The 26,211-nt window shown below is 39.3% G+C and overlaps 3 protein-coding genes across 4 annotated transcripts; all 3 read left to right on the forward strand.

The window, feature by feature from the left end:
- The first annotated feature begins 1,993 nt into the window (after nucleotides 1–1,993).
- Nucleotides 1,994–4,915, forward strand: LOC120565891 (cornifelin homolog A-like). The gene is made up of 4 exons (XM_039811998.1): nucleotides 1,994–2,091; nucleotides 3,179–3,256; nucleotides 3,436–3,620; nucleotides 3,723–4,915. Exons 2-4 carry the CDS (start codon nucleotides 3,190–3,192, stop codon nucleotides 3,936–3,938), a joined length of 468 nt encoding a protein of 155 aa, XP_039667932.1. The 5' UTR covers nucleotides 1,994–2,091; nucleotides 3,179–3,189; the 3' UTR covers nucleotides 3,939–4,915.
- A 7,919-nt stretch (nucleotides 4,916–12,834) lies between these two features.
- On the forward strand, nucleotides 12,835–19,316 carry LOC120565057 (cornifelin homolog A-like). 2 transcript variants are annotated; one of them, XM_039810377.1, is made up of 5 exons: nucleotides 12,835–12,921; nucleotides 16,261–16,295; nucleotides 16,939–17,044; nucleotides 17,139–17,329; nucleotides 17,426–19,316. In XM_039810377.1, the coding sequence occupies exons 3-5, from the start codon at nucleotides 16,978–16,980 to the stop codon at nucleotides 17,645–17,647; spliced, it is 480 nt and encodes a 159-aa protein (XP_039666311.1). In that variant the 5' UTR covers nucleotides 12,835–12,921; nucleotides 16,261–16,295; nucleotides 16,939–16,977; the 3' UTR covers nucleotides 17,648–19,316. The 2 variants fall into 2 exon arrangements, with proteins under 2 accessions (XP_039666311.1, XP_039666312.1); XM_039810378.1 differs by having other exon boundaries at nucleotides 16,967–17,044.
- A 671-nt stretch (nucleotides 19,317–19,987) lies between these two features.
- On the forward strand, nucleotides 19,988–26,169 carry LOC120565776 (protein PLANT CADMIUM RESISTANCE 9-like). Its single transcript, XM_039811793.1, has 4 exons — nucleotides 19,988–20,039; nucleotides 22,378–22,486; nucleotides 22,577–22,767; nucleotides 25,598–26,169. Exons 2-4 carry the CDS (start codon nucleotides 22,420–22,422, stop codon nucleotides 25,928–25,930), a joined length of 591 nt encoding a protein of 196 aa, XP_039667727.1. The 5' UTR covers nucleotides 19,988–20,039; nucleotides 22,378–22,419; the 3' UTR covers nucleotides 25,931–26,169.
- Nucleotides 26,170–26,211: the final 42 nt, after the last annotated feature.

The following is a 26,211-nucleotide window of genomic DNA, read 5'->3' on the forward strand; positions in this document are numbered from 1 at the left end:
CGGACGTAGTTGAAGCCCGTGCGGCACGCAAGGGCGGGAAAGAAAATCTTCACGACTGCGCATGCGCGAAGGGATAAACCCATAGCGTGGCTTAGAGGGCGAAGCCTATACGAAATAGAACGAGGCAGGACGTCTTCCACAGCACGGGGACCCTTTGTAGGTGCAGGCTCAGGCTGAAGACTAGACTTAGTACTCCACACAGCTGGAGGGCACAGGCTTTAAGCACCCTAGGAAATACACCGTCCGGGCCAGCAGCTTTGCCGGAGTGGAGTCTAGTCAGCTGTCTTCTAACCAGGTCAGGCGTGAAGGACACTAATTTCAAAGCACCATGCTAATACAGCTAGCTAAATAATGAGTGACAGTGGCGGGGTAGGTTGTAACACGTGTTATGAAAGTGTTACAACCATCAAGTGTGGGTCAAGTTGGGGAGAGTTCTATCCCGACCAGGCACCTCTCTTTAGCCTGCCTCTCTTAGTTATGCTATTATAATTCTAGACTGCCGGGGAAGTTCCTTCCTTCCTGTGACACACTGAGCTGCTCTCTCATCTCTACTTGTTTCCTTTTGTATGCATCCTGTCCCAGAAATGCTTGTTACTAACCTAGCTCTGGGGAGTTTACTCCCCGGAGTCCTTATGCTCTGCGATTCTCTGCAATTCCCGGCTGCATCCTGCTGCATCCTGCTGCATCCTGCTGCGTCCTGCTGCATCCGCCGCATCTGACATGACATGAACTTCCACGATGACCTTCGAAGTCACTGTTCCATTATCTTTAATGTGACTATTATGTGCCACTGTTCATCACACCCCCAACCGGCCCGTCAGACACCGCCTGCCAAGAGTCTGGGTCTGCCGAGGTTTCTTCCTAAAAGGGAGTTTTTCCTTGCCACTGTCGCAATAGCCACTGCTAATGCTTGCTCTTGAGGGAATTACTGTAATTGTTGGGGTTTTAGAATTTATAGAGTGTGGTCTAGACCTACTCTATCTGTAAAGTGTCTCGAGATAACTCTGTTATGATTTGATACTATAAATAAAATTGAATTGAAAAATAAAATTGAATTGAAAGTGTGTTTTATGTAGCTTTTGGGTCCACCAGGCATGCACTCCATGCCTGACCAATTTCATTTGTCACCATTTTGACTCTCATTAACAATGCATTTTTCTTGTCACCATTGTGACTGATAAAGAATGCATTTAATTTGTTCCTTCTGTGGAATGGGGGTAAATGTGTTTATGTTAATTTGCTTTCACTCACATACACACACACAAACACCCATATGAATGTGCACGTACAGACATGCACACACAAACGCACACATGTGCATACACATACGTACACTAACCATATTCATACATATTTTATTGTTGCAGCCATTCATTTAAAATAAAACTGTTGTTGTGGCATATCACTTGAGTACCCTTATTTTTTGTTCTTTTGTCTACCTGTTACAACTTACCCCTGTATGTGTTACAACCTACCCCAGTAGGGGGGTAGGTTGTAACAGGACCACCTTGTATTTGTCATCATCTCACAAAGTCTCTGATATAGTTGAAGAAATTGAAATTGTTGCCATTTGTAGTAGACAAATGTGGGTGCTTTGCCTAAAAGTTTCAGACGTGTAGCAAAAAAAGAAAAGGTTGTTTTAGGTGCTGAAGAAAAAAGTGAGAGTAAGCTATTTTTATACAATATGGGCTGTTCTTGTTTGTCAGGTTGATCAGTGGTGATGAATGATCTGAAGTCACATTTTTTAACATTAAGAGTCAATGTTTTATTTGACTCAGTTTAGGCTGTATGTCTTTATTGCCCGTGGAGGCGGATGCAATTTTCGGCATGGATGAAAGCAACAATAGGCTACTGCAACAACAGGCTACTGCCTATTGTTGCTGTTGTGGATGTAAATTGGCCGCAGACATGCAAAACTCGGCACAGCCCCACCCACAATAGGAAATTAAAATAGCATGTCTATTTAAGTCGCTAGGCCACACACACCCTTAGATGTCAATTCGCCCATGCTTGTGGAGAACGGCTGTTAAGTTTTAGCCTCTAACATTAAGTGAAGTTTCAGTTGGTGTTCTTGTGTGTCTGTAACTACAAGTAAGTGTTATATTTATATAATATAATAACTATGTTTACCAACTATTTAGGAAACTATTTATTAGCAATTGTGTATTGAGTGGCAGGGTCTATATCCCTGGATTATGTGTAGCCTGTAGATTGACATTCTCATTATAGTTTAAAGGGCCGGCCGTCCACACAGAGTACGATAGAACTAAGATGATGTGAGCATCCACACTTGATCCACATTGCTGAACTATAACGTTGGTGTAGAAACATACTATAGGGATTTATATGAAAATGATAGCTTCTTAAAAAAGAGATGTGTTTTATTGTTCTATAGACACTGTAATGTTCTGTAGAATATGATCTAAGTAATTTGGTTTTTATCTGCAATTTGTAGCATTATTTTGTTTATCATGTCAAGCCCTGTATAATAATTCCTATGACTTAGAAGCTATTGGTGCCGTTCATGGTCTTAAATGCGTATTACATTCATTCTAAAGTCACTATTATTTTAAAATGCATAGTAACTATCTGTTTGTGACTGTTTGAATTGTATAACCAATGCCCCAGGCTTTTTTTGCATTTTATTTTGCCAAATCGGTGTGCACAACCTTTTTCAGAAGTTCTCTAAAATAATGGGAAAGAGATTGGTGTTTCCATTGGCTCTACTGTAGGTGGGAATGTGTTTGTCAACACATCTTAAATCAAAACGTGATTGACTTATGTGAAGGTCTCATAGCTAATAGCAAATTAATTTTTCACAGTTAATTGACTGCACATACACAGAAAAGTAGCACTCTATTAGAATAATATTTGAACAGGCTGTACCAACGCTAACTGGTAGAAATCAAGAAGATGGAAGATTTGAATTCAAAGACGCTTCTCATTTTCTCATGAACAAGTTTTGCAACAAGGTGCTCCAAAGTCTAGTCAGATCATCTGAAGGAGATCAAACTGGTGCAAGAAGGACATTTCCAGACTTGCGCGCCTACTGAATTAGTGGCAAAAGACATACAATAAGATATGAACTTTCTGTAATCTTTTGACCAGTTTATAAGCTTTTTTGCTGCGCTCTGATTTCTGTATTAACAGAGTTATTCTTCACTGTGTGTGGCTATAGTCCAACATCCGATGGCAGAACAACCCTTGATAGAGTGGAGCAGTGGTCTCTTTGACTGTTTTGAAGATGTGGCGACTTGTAAGAATCAATATCACAACTTATCAAAATGGTATATATATATATATATATATATATATATATATTTTATTTTTATATATATATATATATATATATATATATATATATAAATATATATATTTGGATTAAAGGTCTTCTTTAGTAAGACAACTCTGTTGGTGTATCTCCGTGTTTTTCAGGTTGCTATGGTTTCTGGTGCTGCCCTTGCCTTGCCCTCACAGTTTCAGAAAGATTGGGAGAGAGCCGTTGTCTCCCATTATGTGATATATGCCCTGCCATTTCTGCATATAGTGGGTTACCTCTGTGCGTGCCTCCTGCCGTCCTGTCTCTAAGGGCTGCCATGCGAAACAGATATGGTATCAAGGTATGATGCATGTAAAGCTGATAGAGACTGGATTTCACACACGTTTATGAAAGTGAATCAATGATGAATTTAAAAAAAAATAAAAATCTTGGTTCTCTGCAGGGTTCTCTCTGTAAGGACATTGCAGCTGCCTGTTTCTGTGGGACGTGCGCCTGGTGTCAGATGCATCGTGAGTTAAAACATCGCAAAAAAACTCCCACCGTCATCGTCATGCAAAATCAAGTCAATGTCCAGCCTGCTCCTGTGATGATGATTCCCGGATACCCGCCCCAAGCTGGTTTTGTGAACCAACCAGGAGTCTTTGAGATGTCATCCTGAGCTCTGTGGCTTCTTTTTTTGTGTTGTTGTCTTCTGAAGGAAATATTATGCAGCTTAGATCCTGCTAGTGTTTGTTTTGTTACACCAAAGACAAAATGTAAGTGTATGTCTATGAGTGAAAACCAAAGTAGTAATCACAGTGATTTGTGTCCCCTTGGCATCAGAGTATGCTGAATCAGTTTCAGTCTATTAATATAAATTACATTTATTGTTCCAAATCCCTTAATTTTAAGGATTGTCAAGGATGAAGGAGATAATTGTAGTCCTTTAAAATCTTTATTTATAATTAAAGAAATAATAAAGATGTATTAGGATAGGAACTACAGTACTACTCAGCAACATCACAGTGCAGTTTATCCTAAAGCCCAGCAGAGGGCACTAACGTTATATGAACACAAATTAAGTTGTCCATCCATTGCAATCCTCCTCTTTGGTAAAATAAAACGCTTTGACAACTTATGCTAGTAAAGAACTACTACTAAAGATTTCGGCACTAAAATAGACACAAAATATATAAAAAGCCTCACAAATAGGCTACATACATACACTTATTCTAAGTGATGGATGTGGTAATAAGCATAAACAGCTAGCATCTTAACTATGTACTTAACTTAGCTATGTAGATTTTTACAGTGCAATCTAAAAATGAAGTATATACAGTTTCTACATAAATAAATATAACAGCTACAGTAACTTACTTTGATGGAGTCACACACTGCACAAAAGCAGCAACTCGAAGGAACATCACATCACACTACACACAGAACAAGAACACTGAACATCCCTCAAAGGTGATGGCTTAGATGGTTCAGACAGAAACACAATGTGACAATCAGAGATCATATAGGCCTACCCAGAAGCGTAACTATCGGTAAGCAGGGTACGCGGTTGCTGACGGGCCGGACCAGTCAGGGGCCCGCCAACCTGTGCATTTTCACATTGATGTACGCTGTAACGATTTTTCACTATAAAGTCGCTGAAAGTTGCTGCTGTTTCAATCTTGTTGACTCTCTGCAGTGGGCGGGGCTGCTGCTCCCTTCCCCCCGAGACTGACGCACGCACACACACACAAACACACAATCACACACGGTGGATGCAGGAAAAAACGCAGATGAGACGTACAGGAGGACAGCTATGCTCGTTATTGTAAGTGCAATGATAAGTTAAAGTCCAATAAGTACTTGATCAAACCGTATGAATGTGTGTCCCAGGCCAGGACAGGAAATTAACTAACAATGTAATTACATTAAGATCTAAAAGCCACTAACAGTGATCGATATGTTCATATTTGATTCATTCATATTATATCAACATTGTCCTTGAGGGACTGCCCTTGTGTGTTTTTTCATGTGTTATGGTGTGCACTCACCAGTGTTTTTTTTTGTTGTGGTGCTTGTAGGCTACTCCTGATTTTGTCAGTCATCTCATTATCCTATCCTGTCCTATTCAAGGTAGCCTACTCGTGGACATTGCACCTTCATCACATGCTGTAGTAGGGGGGCCGCCTTGATAATCCTGCATAAGCCCGGTGTTGGCTCGTTACGCCACTGGGCCTACCTGCTGCAGTTGCTCGGGCGTTTTCAACAATTGTAGTCTATACAGTGATACTTGATACAGTTCCAAATATAGCCTATAGGCTACCAATCAAAATTAGTTCCATTTATTAATGTTTTTTTTAGGCAGAGTAGCCTAGGCTATTTTTATAGATATAGCCTACTGTAGGCTATTCTTGTTTGTCAGGTTGATCAGTGGTGATAAATGATCCTAAGTCTAATTTTTGAACATTAAGAGTCAATGTTTTAGTTGCTGTGTCCTTGCCGCCCGTGGAGGCGGATGCAATTTTCGGCATGGATGAATTGTTGCTGTTGTGGATGTAAATCGGCCGCAGGCATGCAAAACTCAGCACAGCCCCACCCGAAATAAAAAATCACAATAGCATGTCTGTTTAATATATATGCGTTGCTAGGCCACACACACACCCTTACCTTAGATGTCAATTCGCCCAGGCTTGGACGGCTGTTAAGTTTTAGCTGCTAACGTTAAGTGAAGTTTTAGTTGGTGTTCGTGTTCGTGTGTTCCTGTAACCAAAAGTAAGTGTTATATTTATATTGTTGTAGAGATAATATTTACTGACTATGTTTACCAACTATTTATGGAGCAATTTATTAGCAATTGTATGGCAGGATCTATATCCCTGGATTATGTGTAGCCTGTAGATTGACATTCTCATTATAGTTTAAAGGGTCGGCCGTCCACCGAGAACGATAGAACTAAGACGATGTGAGCATCCACACCTGATCAACATTGCTGAACTTTAACGTTCTCTAGCACGGCTTGTTTAATATAGTCGATTATGATTAGTCAATCACGGCATTCTACTGGTGGTGAGTAGGCTATTGACCGTTGCCATGGACTGAGAGACTCTGGGGGTCGAACCATATCGTTAATCGAAATACCCTATCTGTGCAAATGGAGCTGATCAGTGGATCACAAAGAGGGAGAGAAGGTGGAGGAAATGCTAATGGCAACAGTGCAAACAGAGCTGAGTGAGCTCCATGTTTAACTCAATCCCCGGGGCGACCTGGCCCTCCCGAGGTGCTCATCAGCGGTAGGTAACCGGGACGACCGGGATGCAAATATGCGTTTCCTAATTATAGCCAAGGCATGTCCCGATATGCTCTGCATTACTCTGCCTCTAAATGGCTTAACTTGCTATTCTGACCAATCCAACAAAAAGGCAACGAGTAGGCCTACTAGCGGTCCCTGGCCTGGGGACGCTGACACCGCTGCATTTGGCAACAGTGGCGCACAGATCTCCAGAGCATGGGCGATCCTAGGATCAGACCTTTAGGGGGGCTCAGCCCCAAATGAGAATATGAGGATATATTGTAAAAAATGTTACACGGATATAGTGCATGCAAAAGTGTTAAACCCCAATGCTAAATCAGTAATTTCATTAGCCGATAATCTCTAAGTTAGCTACTGAACAACCACATCAGCTAACGTATTTTTGACACTTTTAACACTATGATGGAACTAAACCTGACACTTTATAAGTCACAGTAATAACAACCAATTTGACACAATGTTCTAACATTCAGCAATTTTAGTTGCTTATGTTTCAAATTGGGTTCTAATCTGCACCATGAAATAACCAACATCTTCTCTGGGGACTACCAACGTTAATCTTCACAACCACACTCCTGCTCTCCCTCTGACAGATTCGATAGAGACTCAGCCAAAAGCGGGAGTCTGGCACGTCCCCCTCCGATTGGCCAAAACTATGTTGCTGTTAACCCTTTCCTTGACTGGGTTACAGGTGCATAGCATCGGCGACAGAAAAACAGGATATTAAACCTGTTTCAAGCCCTTTTAACCTGTCATTTTTTGTCCTCTGTCACTAACAGACAAGTTTGCAACTCTAATTTGAAGCACCAAAATTGATTAAAAAAAGGTTTTTCATCATTATAATTTTTAGCTTGACCCCCCTAAAAAGGGTCTAAAATCGCTCATGCTCCAGAGAGCAGTGGCAAGAATAGACAGGCGGGTGTAAGAGCCGTGCAGAGCACCGTAACAAAAACACCGATAGTACTCAATAACTTCTAACGCAAGATTCACTCTGAGTGGTTTCTGTGACGACAGAGACCGTGGTATCTTGTCACATGGGAAGTTATCACACTGGTTATATCTCAAACACCAAAGGGCGCTATCTGAAAAATCTAACACCTGAATGCCACTCACTGTTCTAAAGTAATTTGCTCTTGATATGCAGTAACATTATATATCAATCTAAGATGAGAAAAATTTTCTGATTCATCAACCATAAAAGTAAAAAGAAAACAAAAAAAAAACTAAACCCCATTATTTATTTAATACAACTTTGGTAAGTAATGTTCAATTATATTATTATGCACAGAACAGTGGAGAGAAAATGTATATTTTGATGCCTACACCAAAGTCCTGTACTAAAGCTAGCTTGTGGTATATATAAAGATCCTCTATACTAAACTGTCTCTGGTATAGCTAGCAATAGAACACATATTCCCTCTGGGGAAAGTTGTCTCTTTCAGGGCAATTGTCCCATCGACAACATGTCAATATTTTTTTGTAGGAATATGCAAACAACAAAGAAAAAAATAGGAAGGAAGGAAAAAGGGGAATCTTTGAAAAGGGTTCAAAATTATGAAGGAAAGACCAAGAATGGCATGACACCACCAGAAGCCAAAGACTTCAACATCAATTACAGAACCCCCAAACTGAATATGGAAAGCCTTCCTCTGTTATACATGTTCTTATTTGTTGAAAAATATGAAGTGAAAATTCTCACAAATAGTGTGACAACTTACCTTACCCTATGGTGGGGCAACCTGTCACAAATACACATCTTAACTATTTATAACTACAGTGAATATACAAATATAAAGTCTACACATTTGTGCACAATAATTTATTATTTATATTTAATATGGAAAATGAGTGACTGTGATGTACTGAGACCGAGAAATTGAAGTGAAAGCAAAAAAGTGTGACAAGAAGTCTTCCCTACTAATGTTTAAAACATCCCCTCAAAATGGAAAATGTAAGCCACGCCAAGCAATGTTTACTTTTTACACTTGTTGAGTTAATGTAAGTTAACATTGATGTTTGTTCCCCTTTCCTTTTGAACCACACACACACTTCTACAAATAGTGTGAATAGTGCCTGTGAATCTGTAAATATTTTAGTGTATATTAAACCCTTCAAAGGATATTCCCTGCGTCCTGACTAGACACCCTATATTAGTGAATCACTTTCCTAATCACCAAGAGCCCCAATACAATATCAGTAAGTAACATTGGTATCTATCATTTATAACAACAGGTCCTGCTGCTACTACAGCGGGACAGGAGAACAGCTTTGTGTTTAAAGGGGCACTAATGTCAGAAATACCTAACACATTTAATAGATGTTTTTATCATAAATATATTAGTAATAAGTCAAATAAATTGACATTTAAAATAAAAATGCACGTACAGAAGAAAGGATAAATAAAATAAACTGTGGTAAAAGCAAGCTTAGTGTTAACACAATATGAAGACAACTTAAGGGCTGTGTCTTTATTGATGCTATCACTGGAGAGAACCTATAACTTGTGTTGCTCTCATCATTTGCTCTTTGACGTTCACATCTACGCCAAAGTACGAGAACTCTGAAAAGCTTCTGATTAAAAAAATATACATAATAAAGGTAATTCTGTTTTATCAATGTCTCTTCTTTAACTGAGCAGTGGAAGAACAATTAGTATAATCTGTTTTGTAATCAAACAAATACTGTACAAGAAGGGAAAGATCTTATAGATAGATTCAGATTTTACAGCATTTTTTTAATGCTCAGCATAACCCACAAGATGCCACTCTTAATCCCAAATCTTTTCTTTCATTCTTTCACAGCTTCTGAGTAGCGAGCAGGTGCCCAGCTCAAGCAGGTAAAACATGCAACACCTTTATCCTAACGGTTAAATGAACGTTTAATGAAATGCTGTAAAAACATTCATTCTAAAGTCACTATTATTTTAAAAATGCATAGTAACTATCAATTTGCAACTGTTTGAATTGTATAACCAATGCCCCAGGGTTTTGTTGCATTTTATTTTGCCAAATCGGTGTGCACAACCTTTTTCAGAGGTTCTCTAAAATAACGGGGAAGAGATTGGTTTTTCTATTGGCTCTACTGTAGGTGGGAATGTGTTTGTCAAGACAAATTAAATCAAAACATAAGTCAATCGACTTATGTGAAGGTCTCATAGCTAAAAGCAAATTAATTTCCCCTGAGTGAAACACAGTTAATTGACTGCACATAAACATAATTAGAATAATTATTAATAATCATAATAATAATAGAATAATATTTGAACAGGCTGTACCAACGCTAACTGGTAGAAATCAAGAAGATGGAAGATTTGAATTCAAAGACGCTTCTCATTTTCTCATGAACAAGTTTTGCAACAAGGTGCTCCAAAGTCTAGTCAGATCATCTGAAGGAGATCAAACTGGTGCAAGAAGGACATTTCCAGACTTGCGCGCCTACTGAATTAGTGGCAAAAGACATACAATAAGATATGAACTTTCTGTAATCTTTTGACCAGTTTATAAGCTTTTTTGCTGCGCTCTGATTTCTGTATTAACAGAGTTATTCTTCACTGTGTGTGGCTATAGTCCAACATCCGATGGCAGAACAACCCTTGATAGAGTGGAGCAGTGGTCTCTTTGACTGTTTTGAAGATGTGGCGACTTGTAAGAATCAATATCACAACTTATCAAAATGGTATATATATATATATATATATATATATATATATATATATATATAAATATATATATTTGGATTAAAGGTCTTCTTTAGTAAGACAACTCTGTTGGTGTATCTCCGTGTTTTTCAGGTTGCTATGGTTTCTGGTGCTGCCCTTGCCTTGCCCTCACAGTTTCAGAAAGATTGGGAGAGGCCGTTGTTCCCCATTATGTGATATATGCCCTGCCATTTCTGCATATAGTGGGTTACCTCGTGCGTGCCTCCTGCCGTCCTGTCTCTAAGGGCTGCCATGCGAAACAGATATGGTATCAAGGTATGATGCATGTAAAGCTGATAGAGACTGGATTTCACACGTTTATGAAAGTGAATCAATGATGAATTTAAAAAAATAAAAATCTTGGTTCTCTGCAGGGTTCTCTCTGTAAGGACATTGCAGCTGCCTGTTTCTCGTGGGACGCTCGGTGTCAGATGCATCGTGAGTTAAAACATCGCAAAAAACTCCCACCGTCATCGTCATGCAAAATCAAGTCAATGTCCAGCCTGCTCCTGTGATGATGATTCCCGGATACCCGGCCCCAAGCTGGTTTTGTGAACCAACCAGGAGTCTTTGAGATGTCATCCTGAGCTCTGTGGCTTCTTTTTTGTTGTTGTCTTCTGAAGGAAATATTATGCAGCTTAGATCCTGCTAGTGTTTGTTTTGTTACACCAAAGACAAAATGTAAGTGTATGTCTATGAGTGAAAACCAAAGTAGTAATCACAGTGATTTGTGTCCCCTTGGCATCAGAGTATGCTGAATCAGTTTCAGTCTATTAATATAAATTACATTTATTGTTCCAAATCCCTTAATTTTAAGGATTGTCAAGGATGAAGGAGATAATTGTAGTCCTTTAAAATCTTTATTTATAATTAAAGAAATAATAAAGATGTATTAGGATAGGAACTACAGTACTACTCAGCAACATCACAGTGCAGTTTATCCTAAAGCCCAGCAGAGGGCACTAACGTTATATGAACACAAATTAAGTTGTCCATCCATTGCAATCCTCCTCTTTGGTAAAATAAAACGCTTTGACAACTTATGCTAGTAAAGAACTACTACTAAAGATTTCGGCACTAAAATAGACACAAAATATATAAAAAGCCTCACAAATAGGCTACATACATACACTTATTCTAAGTGATGGATGTGGTAATAAGCATAAACAGCTAGCATCTTAACTATGTACTTAACTTAGCTATGTAGATTTTTACAGTGCAATCTAAAAATGAAGTATATACAGTTTCTACATAAATAAATATAACAGCTACAGTAACTTACTTTGATGGAGTCACACACTGCACAAAAGCAGCAACTCGAAGGAACATCACATCACACTACACACAGAACAAGAACACTGAACATCCCTCAAAGGTGATGGCTTAGATGGTTCAGACAGAAACACAATGTGACAATCAGAGATCATATAGGCCTACCCAGAAGCGTAACTATCGGTAAGCAGGGTACGCGGTTGCTGACGGGCCGGACCAGTCAGGGGCCCGCCAACCTGTGCATTTTCACATTGATGTACGCTGTAACGATTTTTCACTATAAAGTCGCTGAAAGTTGCTGCTGTTTCAATCTTGTTGACTCTCTGCAGTGGGGGCCGCGTGCCTCCCTTCCCCGAGACTGACCGCACGCACACACAAACAAACACACAATCACACACGGTGGATGCAGGAAAACATGAGACGTAAGGAGGGACAGCTATGCTCGTTATTGTAAGTGCAATGATAAGTTAAAGTCCAATAAGTACTTGATCAAACCGAATGAATGTGTGTCCCAGGCCAGGACAGGAAATTAACTAACAATGTAATTACATTAAGATCTAAAAGCCACTAACAGTGATCGATATGTTCATATTTGATTCATTCATATTATATCAACATTGTCCTTGAGGGACTGCCCTTGTGTTTTTTCATGTGTTATGGTGTGCACTCACCAGTGTTTTTTTGTTGTGGTGCTTGTAGGCTACTCCTGATTTTGTCAGTCATCTCATTATCCTATCCTGTCCTATTCAAGGTAGCCTACTCGTGGACATTGCACCTTCATCACATGCTGTAGTAGGGGGCCGCCTTGATAATCCTGCATAAGCCCGGTGTTCGCTCGTACCCACTGGGCCTACCTGCTGCAGTTGCTCGGGCGTTTTCAACAATTGTAGTCTATACAGTGATACTTGATACAGTTCCAAATATAGCCTATAGGCTACCAATCAAAATTAGTTCCATTTATTAATGTTTTTTTAGGCAGAGTAGCCTAGGCTATTTTAGATATAGCCTACTGTAGGCTATTCTTGTTTGTCAGGTTGATCAGTGGTGATAAATGATCCTAAGTCTAATTTTTGAACATTAAGAGTCAATGTTTTAGTTGCTGTGTCCTTGCCGCCCGTGGAGGCGGATGCAAATTTTCGGCATGGATGAATTGTTGCTGTTGTGGATGTAAATTCGCCGCAGGCATGCAAAACTCAGCACAGCGCCCACCCGAAATAAAAAATCACAATAGCATGTCTGTTTAATATATATGCGTTGCGGCCACGCCACACACACCCTTACCTTAGATGTCAATTCGTCCAGGCTTGGACGGCTGTTAAATTTTAGCTGCTAACGTTAAGTGAAGTTTTAGTTGGTGTTCGTGTTCGTGTGTTCCTGTAACCAAAAGTAAGTGTTATATTTATATTGTTGTAGAGATAATATTTACTGACTATGTTTACCAACTATTTATGGAGCAATTTATTAGCAATTGTATGGCAGGATCTATATCCCTGGATTATGTGTAGCCTGTAGATTGACATTCTCATTATAGTTTAAAGGGTCGGCCGTCCACCGAGAACGATAGAACTAAGACGATGTGAGCATCCACACCTGATCAACATTGCTGAACTTTAACGTTCTCTAGCACGGCTTGTTTAATATAGTCGATTATGATTAGTCAATCACGGCATTCTACTGGTGGTGAGTAGGCTATTGACCGTTGCCATGAACTAGAGACTCTGGGGGTCGAACCATATCGTTAATCGAAATACCCTATCTGTGCAAATGGAGCTGATCAGTGGATCACAAAGAGGGAGAGAAGGTGGAGGAAATGCTAATGGCAACAGTGCAAACAGAGCTGAGTGAGCTCCATGTTTAACTCAATCCCCGGGGCGACCTGGCCCTCCCGAGGTGCTCATCAGCGGTAGGTAACCGGGACGACCGGGATGCAAATATGCGTTTCCTAATTATAGCCAAGGCATGTCCCGATATGCTCTGCATTACTCTGCCTCTAAATGGCTTAACTTGCTATTCTGACCAATCCAACAAAAAGGCAACGAGTAGGCCTACTAGCGGTCCCTGGCCTGGGGACGCTGACACCGCTGCATTTGGCAACAGTGGCGCACAGATCTCCAGAGCATGGGCGATCCTAGGATCAGACCTTTAGGGGGGCTCAGCCCCAAATGAGAATATGAGGATATATTGCAATGAGAATGTGACACGGATATAGTGCATGCAAAAGTGTTAAACCCCAATGCTAAATCAGTAATTTCATTAGCCGATAATCTCTAAATTAGCTACTGAACAACCACATCAGCTAACGTATTTTTGACACTTTTAACACTATGATGGAACTAAACCTGACACTTTATAAGTCACAGTAATAACAACCAATTTGACACAATGTTCTAACATTCAGCAATTTTAGTTGCTTATGTTTCAAATTGGGTTCTAATCTGCACCATGAAATAACCAACATCTTCTCTGGGGACTACCAACGTTAATCTTCACAACCACACTCCTGCTCTCCCTCTGACAGATTCGATAGAGACTCAGCCAAAAGCGGGAGTCTGGCACGTCCCCCTCCGATTGGCCAAAACTATGTTGCTGTTAACCCTTTCCTTGACTGGGTTACAGGTGCATAGCATCGGCGACAGAAAAACAGGATATTAAACCTGTTTCAAGCCCTTTTAACCTGTCATTTTTTTGTCCTCTGTCACTAACAGACAAGTTTGCAACTCTAATTTGAAGCACCAAAATTGATTAAAAAAAGGTTTTTCATCATTATAATTTTTAGCTTGACCCCCCTAAAAAGGGTCTAAAATCGCTCATGCTCCAGAGAGCAGTGGCAAGAATAGACAGGCGGGTGTAAGAGCCGTGCAGAGCACCGTAACAAAAACACCGATAGTACTCAATAACTTCTAACGCAAGATTCACTCTGAGTGGTTTCTGTGACGACAGAGACCGTGGTATCTTGTCACATGGGAAGTTATCACACTGGTTATATCTCAAACACCAAAGGGCGCTATCTGAAAAATCTAACACCTGAATGCCACTCACTGTTCTAAAGTAATTTGCTCTTGATATGCAGTAACATTATATATCAATCTAAGATGAGAAAAATTTTCTGATTCATCAACCATAAAAGTAAAAAGAAAACAAAAAAAAAACTAAACCCCATTATTTATTTAATACAACTTTGGTAAGTAATGTTCAATTATATTATTATGCACAGAACAGTGGAGAGAAAATGTATATTTTGATGCCTACACCAAAGTCCTGTACTAAAGCTAGCTTGTGGTATATATAAAGATCCTCTTATACTAAACTGTCTCTGGTATAGCTAGCAATAGAACACATATTCCCTCTGGGGAAAGTTGTCTCTTTCAGGGCAATTGTCCCATCGACAACATGTCAATATTTTTTGTAGGAATATGCAAACAACAAAGAAAAAAATAGGAAGGAAGGAAAAGGGGAATCTTTGAAAAGGGTTCAAAATTATGAAGGAAAGACCAAGAATGGCATGACACCACCAGAAGCCAAAGACTTCAACATCAATTACAGAACCCCCAAACTGAATATGGAAAGCCTTCCTCTGTTATACATGTTCTTATTTGTTGAAAAATATGAAGTGAAAATTCTCACAAATAGTGTGACAACTTACCTTACCCTATGGTGGGGCAACCTGTCACAAATACACATCTTAACTATTTATAACTACAGTGAATATACAAATATAAAGTCTACACATTTGTGCACAATAATTTATTATTTATATTTAATATGGAAAATGAGTGACTGTGATGTACTGAGACCGAGAAATTGAAGTGAAAGCAAAAAAGTGTGACAAGAAGTCTTCCCTACTAATGTTTAAAACATCCCCTCAAAATGGAAAATGTAAGCCACGCCAAGCAATGTTTACTTTTTACACTTGTTGAGTTAATGTAAGTTAACATTGATGTTTGTTCCCCTTTCCTTTTGAACCACACACACACTTCTACAAATAGTGTGAATAGTGCCTGTGAATCTGTAAATATTTTAGTGTATATTAAACCCTTCAAAGGATATTCCCTGCGTCCTGACTAGACACCCTATATTAGTGAATCACTTTCCTAATCACCAAGAGCCCCAATACAATATCAGTAAGTAACATTGGTATCTATCATTTATAACAACAGGTCCTGCTGCTACTACAGCGGGACAGGAGAACAGCTTTGTGTTTAAAGGGGCACTAATGTCAGAAATACCTAACACATTTAATAGATGTTTTTATCATAAATATATTAGTAATAAGTCAAATAAATTGACATTTAAAATAAAAATGCACGTACAGAAGAAAGGATAAATAAAATAAACTGTGGTAAAAGCAAGCTTAGTGTTAACACAATATGAAGACAACTTAAGGGCTGTGTCTTTATTGATGCTATCACTGGAGAGAACCTATAACTTGTGTTGCTCTCATCATTTGCTCTTTGACGTTCACATCTACGCCAAAGTACGAGAACTCTGAAAAGCTTCTGATTAAAAAAATATACATAATAAAGGTAATTCTGTTTTATCAATGTCTCTTCTTTAACTGAGCAGTGGAAGAACAATTAGTATAATCTGTTTTGTAATCAAACAAATACTGTACAAGAAGGGAAAGATCTTATAGATAGATTCAGATTTTACAGCATTTTTTAATGCTCAGCATAACCCACAAGATGCCACTCTTAACCCAAAATCTTTTCTTTCATTCTTTCACAGCTTCTGAGTAGCGAGCAGGTGCCCAGCTCAAGCAGGTAAAACATGCAACACCTTTATCCTAACGGTTAAATGAACGCTTAAAAACGTTGTAAATGAATTGCTGTAAAACATTCATTCTAAAGTCACTATTATTTTAAAATGCATAGTAACTAACAATTTGCAACTGTTTGAATTTGTATAACCAATGCCCCGCGGGGGTTGCTTGTATCGTGTCATTTTATTTGCCAATCGGTGTGCACAACCTTTTCAGAGGTTCTCTAAAATAACGGGGAAGAGATTGGTTTTTCTATTGGCTCTACTGTAGGTGGGAATGTGTTTGTCAAGACAAATTAAATCAAAACATAAGTCAATCGACTTATGTGAAGGTCTCATAGCTAAAAGCAAATTAATTTCCCCTGAGTGAAACACAGTTAATTGACTGCACATAAACAGAATTAGAATAATTATTAATAATCATAATAATAATAGAATAATATTTGAACAGGCTGTACCAACAGTAACTGGTAGAAATCAAGAAGATGGAAGGTTTGAATTCAAAGAACTGGTGCAAGAATGAAATTTCCGACATGCGCGCCTACTGAATTAGTGGCAAAAGACATATAATAAGATATGAATTTTCTGTAATCTTTTGACCAGTTTATAAGCTTTTTTGCTGAGCTCTGATTTCTGTATTAACAGAGTTATTCTTCACTGTGTGTGGCTATAGTCCAACATCCGATGGCAGAACAACCCTTGATAGAGTGGAGCAGTGGTCTCTTTGACTGTTTTGAAGATGTGGCGACTTGTAAGAATCAATATCACAACTTAACAAAATGTTATATATATTTGGATTAAAGGTCTTCAAGACAACTCTGTTGGTGTATCTCTGTGTTTTTCAGGTTGCTATGGTTTCTGGTGCTGCCCTTGCCTTGCCATCACAGTTTCAGAAAGATTTGGAGAGAGCCGTTGTCTCCCATTATGTGACATGTGCACCCCCGCCATTACTGCATGTTGTGGGATACCTCTGTGTCTGCCGCCTCCAGCCGTCCTGTCTCTAAGGGCTGCCATGCGAAACAGATATGGTATCAAGGTATGAGGCATGTAAAGCTGATAGAGACTGGATTTCACACACATGAAAGTGAATCAATGTTGAATTTAAAAAATGTTTTTCTTTTGTTCTCTGCAGGGTTCTCTCTGTAAGGACATTGCAGCTGCCTGTTTCTGTGGGACGTGCGCCTGGTGTCAGATGCATCGTGAGTTAAAACATCGCAAAAAAACTCCCACCGTCATCGTCATGCAAAATCAAGTCAATTTCCAAATGCAGCCTGCTCCTGTGATGATGATTCCTGGATACCCGCCCCAAGCTGGTTTTGTGAACCAACCAGGAGGCTTTGTGATGTCATCCTGAGCTCTGTGGCTTCTTGTTTGTGTGTTGTTGTCTTCTGAAGGAAATATTATGCAGCTTAGATCCTACTAGTGTTTGTTTTGTTACACCAAAGACAAAATGTAAGTGTATGTCTATGAGTGAAAACCAAAGTAGTAATCACAGTGATTTGTGTCCCCTTGGCATCAGAGTATGCTGAATCCGTTTCAGTCTATTAATAATTATGACAATTATTGTTCCAAAGTCCTTGGGAAAACCCCTTAATTAAAAAAAAAATGTTGTTCATTTACAGCCACCATGGGCATCAGGTCAAGGATGAAGGAGATAATTGTAGTCCTTTAAAATCTTTATTTATAATTAAAGAAATAATAAAGATGTATTAGGATACGAACTACAGTACTACTCAGCAACATCACAGTGCAGTTTATCCTAAAGCACAGCAGAGGGCACTAACGTTATATGAACACAAATTAAGTCATCCATCCATTGCAATCCTCCTCTTTGGTAAAATAAAACGCTTTGACAACTTATGCTAGTAAAGACCTACTACTAAAGATTTTGGCACTAAAATAGACCAAAAACTTATAAAAAGCCACACAAATACACATATTCTATTTGATGGCCATGTGGTCTTAATAAGCATACTAAACAGCTAGCATCTTAACTATGTACATTAAGAGATTTTTGCAGTGCAATCTAAAAATGAAGTATATACAGTTTTTACATAAATAAATATAAAAGCTACAGTAACTTACTTTGATGGAGTCACACACTGCACAAAAGCAACAACTCGAAGGAAGACCACACTACACACAGAACAAGAACACTGAACATGTAACACTCTAAGGTGATGGGTTCTAGGTGGTTCAGACAGAAACACAATGTGACAATCAGAGAACATATACCTACTGTACATACAGTTGCTCGGGCATTTTTTAACAATTGTAGTTTAATTACAGTGATACTTGATCATACAGTTCCACAAATAGATATACCGGATCAAAACTTCCATTTATATTAATAATACTTATTGACTATCGGCTCAAACTATTTTAATTTTAGTCTCAAGATTCCCTGTTTATAAAAGAAGAGAAAATAATTCCTAATTCTATATTCTTTTCCTAAACCTTGTTCTACTGAATGCCACCTCTTCATGATGAAGTGCTTCTTTGTGAGATTAGCCTACATCATAGCGCCCCTTAAATGACTATATACTGTAAGCATACCTGTTACTGTTCTGTCTGTTTGTGGGCAAGTTCTATTCACAGAAATGTAACCAAAGAATAATAGATAAATAACAATAAATAGAAGAAATTCACAATTCAGAGATTTCTTAAAGATGAAAGAAAGCTTGTCCACCAAGAAGTTTACAAAACCAAGGGCACAAAATATCTTCTAGGCACTCTCATTTCATTTTCATTTCAGAGAGAAAGAGAGAGAGCATTCCTATTGGCTGTTCTCTGTGAGTGAGATTTTGTTTGTTTTTTTAGTGATGTGAAAGCTGCTGTGTTCTTGCTAACTTCAATTGGATAATGAAGAAATCCACCCAGCTTTAAACTGTGACCCTACTGTGTAATATTCATGGTCTTATAAGTTCTATTTTCTGACCTATTGTTATACATTGTTTTAATTTTTCATCTTGTAATGTTTCATGGTTGAAATAAGAAAATGATAATTAAATTCTTATTCTTTACATTTTTGTAAAACTTTTTTTTTAAACAGACACTACAAAGTCAAGTCAAGTCAAGTTATTTCATTTGTCCCCCAGTTGGGGCAATTTGTTATGCAGCAGGTAGTATAATAAAATCACACACAATCATACACACAATACAGAGATTGCCTACCTTTCAGGCAAATTTAAAAACATAAATAATAAATCAAGTTATCTATGGTTCTTTATAGAATTAAAAAGTAGAATGGCTGCAGGTACAAAGGAGTGTTTATGCTTGTCCTGTTGGATGTTTTTATCCTGCCAACTTTTCGGTCAAGTTCTTGTCATTCCTGGGTAATACCCTGCAGAGTCTTTAGGGGAGAGACAAAGTCAGACGTAAAAATGCTTTATCTCAGCAGTGGAAGAACAATGGCATGATAATAACTTTCCTTTAATTAAAACATACAAAATGGGGAAGTTTCCTTTTTGCTTAATTTTAACCATATACAGTATGTTTCTGTGTCTAAATGGAAAGACGTAACATTTTGTATTGAATCTAAATAATAAAACAACAGACGTACTATTCTTAGCATGTAGGCCTACTGTAGTTTCGTTTTCATTTGTTTGTGTCAATGGATTCAGGTTTTACTGCATTTTTTTGTGATAAGCAGTCATACACAAGATGCCGCTCCCAAACCAAGACATTCCGAAAGACTTTTAGTCGTTTCACAGCTTCAGAGTCGCCAGGGTGTCCAACTCCATCAGGTAAGACCTTTAAAGTTAGCTAATAAGACTTCTTTATCCAGTTCATCTTTAAACAGTTGTGTGACAATTGAATGACATGGTATAAAAGTTAACCTATAAAATGAAAAGAAGTGGGGTGTTTAAAATGATTGACTTTCACTTTCTTTTTATCAGCCACCTGCAACAGTTTTTGACAAAACATATAAACTGTTACTGGTTAGGAAAAATTGGTCACCGATATGGGGTGGCTAGGCAGGACACGGAAGGCAGGGATATCCTTTGAAACGTTTAAAGGGGTGATAGAATGATTATATAGGGTATTTCACACTGTTCCTTATGGTCTCCTAATGGGGTATGTAACATTGGTTGGGCTGAAAATGGCTTGGTTGATATTTTACTGGCCCTTATGCATCCCTGTGTTTTGGCCCTATTTGTAACAAGAGCTTTTCTTTCAAATATGGTATGGTCATGAATATTTAGAAGAGCTGCGCGCTGATTGGTTGAGCGACTTGCCATACGCAGACATTAGAGACGCGCGCTGATTGGTTGAGCGAATCCCCAATACACATACATTAGAGAAGCGACAGAATCTCATATTCCAGACACTGCAATGTTTCATTACCAAATTCACTTCTGAGACTTTTTTAAGCGAGAAAGCAACTATATAAAGCTGAAATATGGGCCGTTTTACAAAAATTGATGGCTAATTGCAAATTTGGTAAGACGTGTCGGACTTTAGGAGCTCCACACGAGTCTGACGAAGCGGCAGCCTGCTGGGCTCCAAACCAGGCCAAAGTCACCCCTTTGTGGATACTGCACTACGGGGCTCCCCGCGCTGCCGGCATAACTCTAATAATATTTTACGGTTTGAATTTTCGTCGCCACTTATATAACATCATTCCCCAATGTCTTATAAAGCTAACCGTTGTGTCCGATTTGATTTTAAGGCAGCATTTTTACGGACGTTGCGTACTTTGTAGGACGAGCAGCTGCTTGCTATATGTCCCATTCATTACAATGGGGAAATACCGCGCTAGCTAGCTACACGTAGTCGCCATAACTAAATTATATTTACAGTTTGAATTTACGTCACGCCACTTATACAACATCATTCCCCAATGTCTTATAAAGCTAACCGTGTGTGTCCGATTTGATTTTAAGGCATTTTTATGAAACATAAAGCGTATATGCTGAGATGAGCAGCTGCTTGCTATATGTCCCGTTCATTACAATGGGGAAATAATCCAGCTTGCTCACTTTCGCATAACTAAAGTATATTTACAGTTTGAATTTCGTCACGGCATGAATATTACAGGTTCCTCAAGGTCTTACAAAGCTTAGCTAACACTTGTCCGATTTCGGATTTCAATTGAATGTATTTTTGTGAATGTCAGAGTTAGGAGGAGGCTAGCTAGCTCTCATTGATGGACTCCATCTCACCGCGGCGCTCTATCAATGAGACTTCCGCGGACAAGAGGCGTTTATTTCCCCGATTGTTTGTTTAAATAACTCAACACACATACCCATTATAAGATTAACTGGAACCTGCGGGCTGCGCGGTAAAAGATTGCGGGCGTAACAAGCTTCGCTGACACTGCGCCGGGGCCGGCGATGTAGCAACCCAGGCAGCACCAACACCATCACTAAACTCCGACACACAGTCGGAGAAAATTTGCAATTAGTCATCCATTTTCGTAAAGCGGCCCATATTTGAGCTTTATATGGTTGATTTCTCGCATAAAAAAGTTTCAGAAGTGAATTTTGTAATGGAATAGCAGAGATCTGCGTGACCTAGCCAGATTCAGAAAACTACCTGATCTCAGGTCAGTTGTGTAGCCTATGTAAATATTGGGGCGTGTTCTCTTAATACACCCATGGGCTGACAAAGGTTCCGGTTTTTGGGAGGTTGACGTCAACTTCCAGCTTTGTTGGGATTCGCCCGTTTTCAGCGGCAGTTTCAAAATATGAGATTTTCATAGTAAAGGGGTGTCAATGGGATTTTGAGCTTCTATGTATGTCCTATTTACCCACCGAACTGTCGTTATTCAACTATGACAGGGTAAAATCGGTTTTGCATTCTATCACCCCTTTAATATATTCTTAAATATATACAGATGCACAGGCACTATTTGTAACAGTGTAGATGTGGTTTTAAAGAGGGAAATAAACATCAATGTTAACTAACATAAACCTCACAAGTGAGACTATACTCTCCATAAATACTGAAATAAACAGTGCTAAACATCTATCATCCATACATCACCGGTCTGGACAGGATACAATAAGCTATGAGCTTTCTGTAATCTTTTTGCCAGAGTTTGAGTTTTTTTGCTGAGCTCTGATTTCTGTGCGTTAACAGGTTCATTGTTCAGTGTGTGTGGCAGAAGTAGTCCAACATCCGATGGAAGAACGACCCTTAAAAGACTGGAACAGTGGTCTCTTTGACTGCTTTGAAAACGCGAATACTTGTAAGAATCAAGACAAAAATTTAAGAAAAAATATTTCTTGAAAGTTTTTTTAGTAAGACAACTCTGTTGGTGTATCTCTGTGTTTTTCAGTTTGCTATGGCTTCTGGTGCTGCCCTTGCCTTGCCTGTACAGTTTCAGGAAAATTTGGAGAGAACAGTTGTCTCCCATTATGTGACATGGCTGGCCCCGCCATAATGGCCATCTTTGGGATACCTATGTGTATGGCGCCTCCTGCAGGTCTGTCCTTAAGGGCTGCCATGCGAAACAGATATGCTATCAAGGTATGATGCTTTAAAAGCTGAAATACTGGATTACGCATGAAAACTTTAATAAAAGTGATGCAATGTTGAATTGAAGGGATATTTCACCGTTGGAATGTGACATTTTTTTTAAATTGGTGACTTCTAGGCTGAGAAAAGCCAGAAAATATGTTTTTGGCTTATGTGGATGAAAGACACCAAATTCCAGAATGCACTTGCTTCGCTGCTTTATGAGTCCACTCCCAAGCCACGCCTACCGCTTACAGACATAGACAGACAGAAAGTGAGGCATTCAACTCAACTCAAGTGTGTTTTATTGTCATTTCAACCATATACACAAAACATTTCACCGTGGCTCAAGTGGTGTTGCACATTTAAAATATATAAAAACGACATTATATAAAATTTATATTATATATTATATTGGTGGGCTGTAAACGCAGAGTATAAACACAGCCGTAAATTTGCGTGGAATGTAGAATGGTCGGCATTTAACAGTCACCAACTCCACCAGCAGTTAGCAGTTAGTTGGATACAAGCACCCCATTTCTGCACCAGTCCGTGTTAACACAGCCCACCTCCACAAGTCTTACCCAGCGACAGAGCAGCAGGCCTGGTAGCTGGATAGTCCGGTACACTGTTGTTCAGCCGGTTTGTTGTCTAATGAGCGGACACTTGCAAGCAGGATTGATGGGATAGGTGGCCGGCTAGCGTTAGCTTTCCACCTGGCTTGCTCATACTCCTGTCCTTGTTCCGTGTTTCACCGCTGAGGATGTCCCCTTACTGGCCTGCGGCATCGAGCGACACCGCAGGCTGAGGTGCTGGTCTCCGTAGCAGGCGAAGCTCGCATAGTGTGTCGAGTATTCCGTCTGTAATAAAGTTTCCTGCATATTCTCTGATCTTTACCAATGTATCCCGGTGGTACACATGTGCAGTAGTTTGAATGCACATAATTGTTGTAAAAGTTTGCTGCTGAAAAGACAGAGACTAGGGGTGCACCGATCCGATATTTGGATCGGATATCGGCCCCGATATTGCAAAAATAGCTGGTGGATCGGAAAAATTAACAGATGCACGGGCCGATCCAGTTTTTTTTTTTTTTACACTCCGTCGCAGCACCGGGGACCCTGTTAACTGTGTAGCCTTCTCACTCATGGTAGTAACTTTATAACACAACAATTAATAACCCACAACTAACTCTCTTAAAAGGATAAAACACCAAAGCATATAACAATTTGAGACTTAAACAGTTTCTAACACTAATAATTTTACATTTACAAATGTAGCTACACCGCCGAATGGCATGCTGGGTAACATTACAGCTGCTAGCCTAGCTAGCCAGGTAGCAGAACAGTCTGTTAAGCTGGGAGAGGCTACGGTCGCTACTGCACAAGAACCTAGAAGAAAGTTAGCTAGAGGATGAGGAAAGACCGGAGATACACCAGAACAACGTGTGCTCAAGAGAGGAGCTGTCTGTCGTTCCCAAGTTTTTTTTCTTTCTAACAAATCAGACATAATTTAGCCACGGTTGTTGCCCGTCGCTCTAACGTTACTCGGCCGTGCTAACGTTACTGCGCTAACGTTAATGACCTGTCACTTCAAGCATGCAGCGAAGCAACGTTATGAACGCAATCCACCTCCGGTCCCGCTACAGACCGTTGAGAAAGACGGGTTTGGAGCAATGATTAAAACTCTTGATTTAAGATGTCTCGCCTCGCTGAAATACGTCCGCCAACCTGCTAACGTTATTCAAACAGCGAAGGAGGCTGACAGCGGAGCTACGTTCAGTCCCCCACTACAACCACACTACTACAACCTAACTTACCTGTGGCCAAGGTAGTGGTCATACAGTACTAGCTTACAGCTATTTAGTTTTGAAAGGGAAACAGTGTTAAAGTTGTTTGTATGTGTAGGCTATTCATTCCATTTGAGTTTATTTTACTACTTTGCAGTTTGCACAATACAAATAGTTTAGCTTCTGTAACTGTTTCATGGATTCCCCTTCATACAAAGTTATTGTATAATGTTGTGGAGCCAAGCAAACCCTTAATCAAAGCTTTAAGTAAACATGATGACATTAACATGTTTTTGTGATATTCTATGTACTCCTGACAGTAGAATAAGCCATTATAAACCTATATAAAGGTGGCCCATTATTGATGGCCCATTATTATGTATTTAAATTTATTTTAAGAAGTTTGATTACATTATATTTTCGATTTGAATGCACAATTCTTTTTTAAATAACAAATAAATAAGAATTCAATACATTACATCTATGTTATTTTGTCTTAGTTAGGAAAGTAATGTTTAGTTAGGAAGGTCTGGTGCCTTTAGTGTCTTCCACATGGTGGAAGGAAGGTATGATGTGGAAGGTATACAGTTTATTATTAATTCATTAACGGTATCGGATCGGTATCGGGTATCGACAGATACACAAAGCCCTGGCATCGGTATCGGTATCAGGACTGAAAAAGTCGGATCGGTGCAACCCTAACAGACACTGTTTAGCAGAGCTTCAAGATGGTTGACGCTCGGCTTGCTTTGGCAAGCTTTGTGTAAAGACAACAGTCCAAACCCCTATGGGCGGGTTGAAAACATGTGGAACTAGCTGGCTGTAGTCCGCAGACTCTGGGCAAAAATGCCTTTGATGACGCTAAATGACGATTTTTGCGTCATCTGAGGCTTTTTTCCACACCCACAATACAGAGAAAGCCAGTCTCAGGAGGACATGAGGGAGGGAAACATGGTCATTTGAAAATACTACCGGGTTTCTACTGATACAAAGCTTAATGCTAATCGGTGAAGCATCCATCCCTTTAACAAAACATTTGTTTTTGGTTCTCTGCAGGGTTCTCTCTGTAGGGACATCGTAGTTTCCTGTTTCTGCGGGTGGTGCAACTGGTGTCAGATGGATCGTGAGTTAAAAAATCGAGAAAACACTCCCACTGTTGTCAATGTGCAGCATCAAAATGTTGTAAACGTGAATGTGCAGCAGCCGACTCCAATGATGATGGCTCCTATAAACCCTGCTCCTATGATGATGGCTCCTATAAACCCTGCTCCTATGATGATGGCTCCCATAAACCCTGCTCCTATGATGATAGCTCCTGCTGTGGGTCCTGAACAGCCTGCTCAAATGATGATGCCTCCTGTATACCAATTAGTGGAAACCAAAGAGTGAGAGTATGATGATGATGACTTTCAGTTTCTTAACCCTCACGGGTCTAATCCAGTTTTTCCCATATTTGGTTTGCCTGGTCTCCTTGTGTAATAATGCTTGTATAACCCTGTGATGCACAATCAAGTTATAGACATATTCTTTTTCAGGACGACCTGGGCTATCAGGATATGTATGCTGCAGGGATGTCACATGAATGTATGCATTGTTATATGACTATAAAAGATGACAGAAACAAAAAACAGAAATTGAAGGGTTTTTTATTGTTGCATTTATTTTTTATT

Source organism: Perca fluviatilis, chromosome 9 (assembly GCF_010015445.1).
Source record: "Perca fluviatilis chromosome 9, GENO_Pfluv_1.0, whole genome shotgun sequence".
Classification (NCBI taxonomy): domain Eukaryota; kingdom Metazoa; phylum Chordata; class Actinopteri; order Perciformes; family Percidae; genus Perca; species Perca fluviatilis.

Coding starts and splice junctions, on each gene's coding strand:
- LOC120565057 (XM_039810377.1), top strand. CDS start 16,978: ATGGCAGAACAACCCTTGATAGAGTGGAGCAGTGGTCTCTTTGACTGT. Junction 17,045..17,138: donor TTTTGAAGATGTGGCGACTT/GTAAGAATCAAT, acceptor TGTGTTTTTCAG/GTTGCTATGGTTTCTGGTGC. Junction 17,330..17,425: donor GAAACAGATATGGTATCAAG/GTATGAGGCATG, acceptor TGTTCTCTGCAG/GGTTCTCTCTGTAAGGACAT.
- LOC120565891 (XM_039811998.1), top strand. CDS start 3,190: ATGGCAGAACAACCCTTGATAGAGTGGAGCAGTGGTCTCTTTGACTGT. Junction 3,257..3,435: donor TTTTGAAGATGTGGCGACTT/GTAAGAATCAAT, acceptor CGTGTTTTTCAG/GTTGCTATGGTTTCTGGTGC. Junction 3,621..3,722: donor GAAACAGATATGGTATCAAG/GTATGATGCATG, acceptor GGTTCTCTGCAG/GGTTCTCTCTGTAAGGACAT.
- LOC120565776 (XM_039811793.1), top strand. CDS start 22,420: ATGGAAGAACGACCCTTAAAAGACTGGAACAGTGGTCTCTTTGACTGC. Junction 22,487..22,576: donor CTTTGAAAACGCGAATACTT/GTAAGAATCAAG, acceptor TGTGTTTTTCAG/TTTGCTATGGCTTCTGGTGC. Junction 22,768..25,597: donor GAAACAGATATGCTATCAAG/GTATGATGCTTT, acceptor GGTTCTCTGCAG/GGTTCTCTCTGTAGGGACAT.